General features: G+C 56.4%; 1 protein-coding gene across 1 annotated transcript in view; it reads left to right on the top strand.

The window, feature by feature from the left end:
* The first annotated feature begins 3,128 nt into the window (after positions 1-3,128).
* The window catches only part of PLVAP (plasmalemma vesicle associated protein), a 9,004-nt gene continuing 8,301 nt past the window's right edge, over positions 3,129-3,831 (top strand). Inside the window, exon 1 of the mRNA XM_005856702.2 lies at positions 3,129-3,686. Within this exon, the coding sequence (XP_005856764.1) occupies positions 3,318-3,686 (369 nt within the window). The 5' untranslated portion in view covers positions 3,129-3,317. The remainder of the gene's footprint in view (positions 3,687-3,831) is intronic.

Genomic DNA, 3,831 nt, shown 5'->3' with positions numbered 1-3,831 from the left:
TCTATCCCTCTCCTTTCCTCTCTAAAAAATCAATAAAATATATTTTTTTAAAAATCAATGGAAAAATATCCTCTGGTGAGGATTAATGGGCCGGTGTGATTGAGTGTAGACCCGTGACCCAGGAGGTCACTGTTGGATTCCTAGTCAAGGGACATGCCCAGTAGGGAGCCTGCAGGAGGCAGCAGATCCATGATTCTCTCTCATCGTCGATGTTTCTATCTCTCTCTCCCTCCCCTTCCTCTCTGAAATCAATCCAAAAAGAAACAGAAATTATTTTTGATCTCGATACGACGACATTACTGTGTATATTTAAAACTCTTGTTCTGACATTGTAGCAATTGCTCAAAACGGTAGCACATCCACACCATCATGTCTAGGTGGCTTCTTACTTTTGGGGGTGTTTTTGGGTGCCTTTCTTTTTCCTTTACAACAGGCATCGTGCTCATATATACACATATGCAACACCTTCACTATATCATGAACAACCACGATCTTAACTACAAGCCAACTGTCCCCACTCTTAGCACCGGCCCGGGCACTGCCTCCCTGCCTGCATGCACTCCTCCACTGGACCCTGGTCGCTCAGGCTCTGCCCCTGTCATGCCCCCTTTTCCCTGAGTTCCCACAGGCCCGGGACACCAGCGTCCGGAGGCAATGCCCCTCCCGGTGCCTCCTGCCTCCGTTCCTCAGCCTGGCATCAGAGGCTGCACATGATCCATCCGCTCCCACCTTAAAAAATGCCACCGTGCCAGTGTTTCACAGCCGGCTCTGTGGCCTCCGTTTTCGACAGGAGAACACCCGTTGGCCTGAGCTCACACAACGGCGAGTGGCACAGCCAGACCTTAACTCCGAGCCCCCCAGTGTAGCCCGAAATTCACCCCGCCTCTATGGCCCCCCTAAGGAAGATGGAAGGTGTCCTCTCACACCCCCTGGGGGTGGGGGGCGGGGGGGACCTGTGTGGGCCTGGCCAACCTAGAGGAATAACTGGTTGGGCACCGCCTGCAGCCCCCAACCCTCCTCCCTTCACTCACCAGCTGGGAAGGGTCTGGGAATCAGGAATCGCTGGGTAGCTGCGAGGACCAAAGGTCAGACAGGGGTTTCCTGCCCACCCCTGGGAACTTCCTCCTTCCCGACACAACTTCTGCCTCCTTGATGAACACCACCCTGGGGTACCCCTCCCCGCTGTCCACCCCCCCCACTCCATTACAGTGGCTAATGGGGGGATGGGTCCCCCTGCAGCAGCCCTTACCCGGCTGTGCTCCCCACCAGGCAAGGGACACCAATTCCATCTCCTGGTCCCTTTCCCCTTAGCCCTGTCCCTCCTTCCTGCCACCCTCGACCCCCTGGGGCTAGGGGCTGTGTCCCATCTGTCTCCTCAAGCCTGAGGGCCCTCCCAGCTGGGGCTGGGGCTGGGGCTGATGCCTCTTGGGGGGCGCTGGCTTCACCCAGCACGTGGAGGTTTCCCTGGAACTCCTGGCTCTGGGGTGACAGGCAGGAGGGCACACCCAGAACCCTTTGCTCCTTGGTTCCAAATCTCCTGCACACCCACCTGGGGTCACCCCCAATGAAGCTCAGCTCCCACCCGTCGGGCGCCTTCTCCTCACCATCTCACGGGGCCCCGAAACAATGCTTCCAGCAGGAAATGGTAGCAATAATAGCAGCTTCCCCACACAGCCCCGTGACTGGGCATCATGCACACCCACCTCACAGAGCGGGAAGCCGAGGCACAGACAGGGGAAGCCGCTCCCATGAACCCGCACAGCCAAGCCGAGCTCCCCATGCCTCTAACGTCATTGCTGCTCCTGAGGCGAGGCCGGGAGCACTTCTTAAGCACCTGCGTGAGCCTGAGCCGGGATGGGGCCGGATGACAGCTCGCGGAGTTGTCCCTAGCAGATCCCAGGGAAGGATCTGGGGTGTGTATCTAAGGCATCCCTTGAGATAAACTTTAACCGTGCAGGTGTGGGACATTCAAACAGTTACTAGCGAAGAGGCTGCTCTTACACAAGCAGGACCAGAGGGGCAGGCTTTAGGACCAACAAAGACCAGAGGCTTTAATTTAATCTTTTAAGCTGACGCAAATAAATTCAATTAACTGCCGAAGGAATCACACCACACGACACATATGCAGTTGCAAATCACACAGCTTTTTTATTATTCACACAAATTTCTGAGCTGCGGGTACAAACTTGGGGATCCCCGTGGTGCTGTCCGCTGGGGTCCAGCAGCTAGGCTGGTCTGGTCCAGATGCAGGGGGGCGGCGTTTCTCACCCGAGAGCTCGGTCGCATCTCCATCGGGGGTTGTTAGCTGTTCTTCTGTCGTCTGGCAGGGAGAGGAGCGTGGAGCTGCATCGCTTGTCAGACCGTCAAAGGGACGGGCCTTTGTAGCTGTCTTGACAGGCGAGCATCGATAGCTGGCCAGGAGTCCATATTTAAAGCTTGTTCGTACCCGTAGCAGCTCAAGTGGCTATCAATGACTTACATTAATCTCAAACAAGGCGAGGGGGCTAAGGAGAGTAGGTCACTCACGCAAGTGTTTACTTGACAAGTTCAAATCCTTATCTCTGGGGTACACACGCTTCAAGGCAGTAGGGAATGTGTCTTAATATCATACTTTACGTTTTAAGGAAAGTTCACTCAAACATTTTAAAACTTTTCTAACATTCTTTAAGCATTTTAAACATTTCTATATTTTACTACAACAGGCGTCCACGCCACCACCACCCAGGATCAGCCCACCCACTCCGTGAGCTAAGCAGCTCCGCACAATTTAGCTCATGTAATTGGCACTGCCCTGTGAGGTGGGCACCCATCTGAGGTCAACCGGCTGCAGGGTAAGCCCGGCTCAGTGAACCAACAGTTTAAGACCCAGGGCGGTCCCTTCTCCCTGTGCCTCCTCTTTGCTCCTCCACATGGTGCGGACGAGGACCTGAGCTCATTCCTCTGCTGCAAGTGCCCAGACAGTGCCTGGCACAGAGCAGGGGCAGCTGGAGAAACTGAGGTTCAGAGAGGCTGAGGACGCCCAGTCACCCAGCTGGTGCCCCACCCAGAAAGGCCAGCCAGGCCTTGGTCCCTGCCCCCTGCCCCCCCTCGCCTTCCCTTCACAGCCTGGGTGGGAGTGTTGAGATAACCCACCACTCCCCGTTTCCTCCTGGCCAGGAAGGAGCCAGGCAGAGGAAGTATTAAGAGGAGTAATATAAACACTCCCCCCTGTGGGCGGCTGGGTCCAGAAGGGGCAAGCCACCACCCAGAACAGACCAGCCAGCGGAGCAGCACCAGTGCACCCGGCGGGCAGCGGCCGGGCGGCAACCAGGGAGGAGATGGGCCTGGCCATGGAGCACGGAGGGTCCTATGCTCGAGCAGGGGGCAGCTCTCGGGGCTGCTGGTATTACCTGCGCTACTTCTTCCTCTTCGTCTCGCTCATCCAGTTCCTCATCATCCTGGGCCTGGTCCTCTTCATGGTCTACGGCAACGTGCACGAGAGCACCGAGTCCAACCTGCAGGCCACCAAGCTCCGGGCTGAGAGCCTGCACAACCAGCTCCAGGTGCTCGCGGCCAGCCACGCCAACCTGACCAAGGAGCTCAACATCACCATCCGCGCCAAGGATAACATGTTACAGATGCTGCTGGTTGCCCGCCGAGACCTGGACCGGATCAATGCCAGCTTACGCCAGTGCCTGGCCGACCAGGTAAGGCCAAGGGCCCGACACTGGCCCTGGTGACCCCAGAAAGTCACCTCACCTCTCTGAGCTTCCGTTTCCCCATCCACGGAATGGGAGTCACAGACCTTACTTTTTAAATTTAATCCTCACCTGAGGATTTTGTTTCCCTTGC

The sequence above is a fragment of the Myotis brandtii genome, unplaced genomic scaffold (genome assembly GCF_000412655.1).
Source record: "Myotis brandtii unplaced genomic scaffold, ASM41265v1 scaffold1040, whole genome shotgun sequence".
Classification (NCBI taxonomy): Eukaryota; Metazoa; Chordata; class Mammalia; order Chiroptera; family Vespertilionidae; genus Myotis; species Myotis brandtii.
Note: the sequence above shows the minus strand (reverse complement) of the source record. Positions and strands in the feature narration are given on the sequence as shown.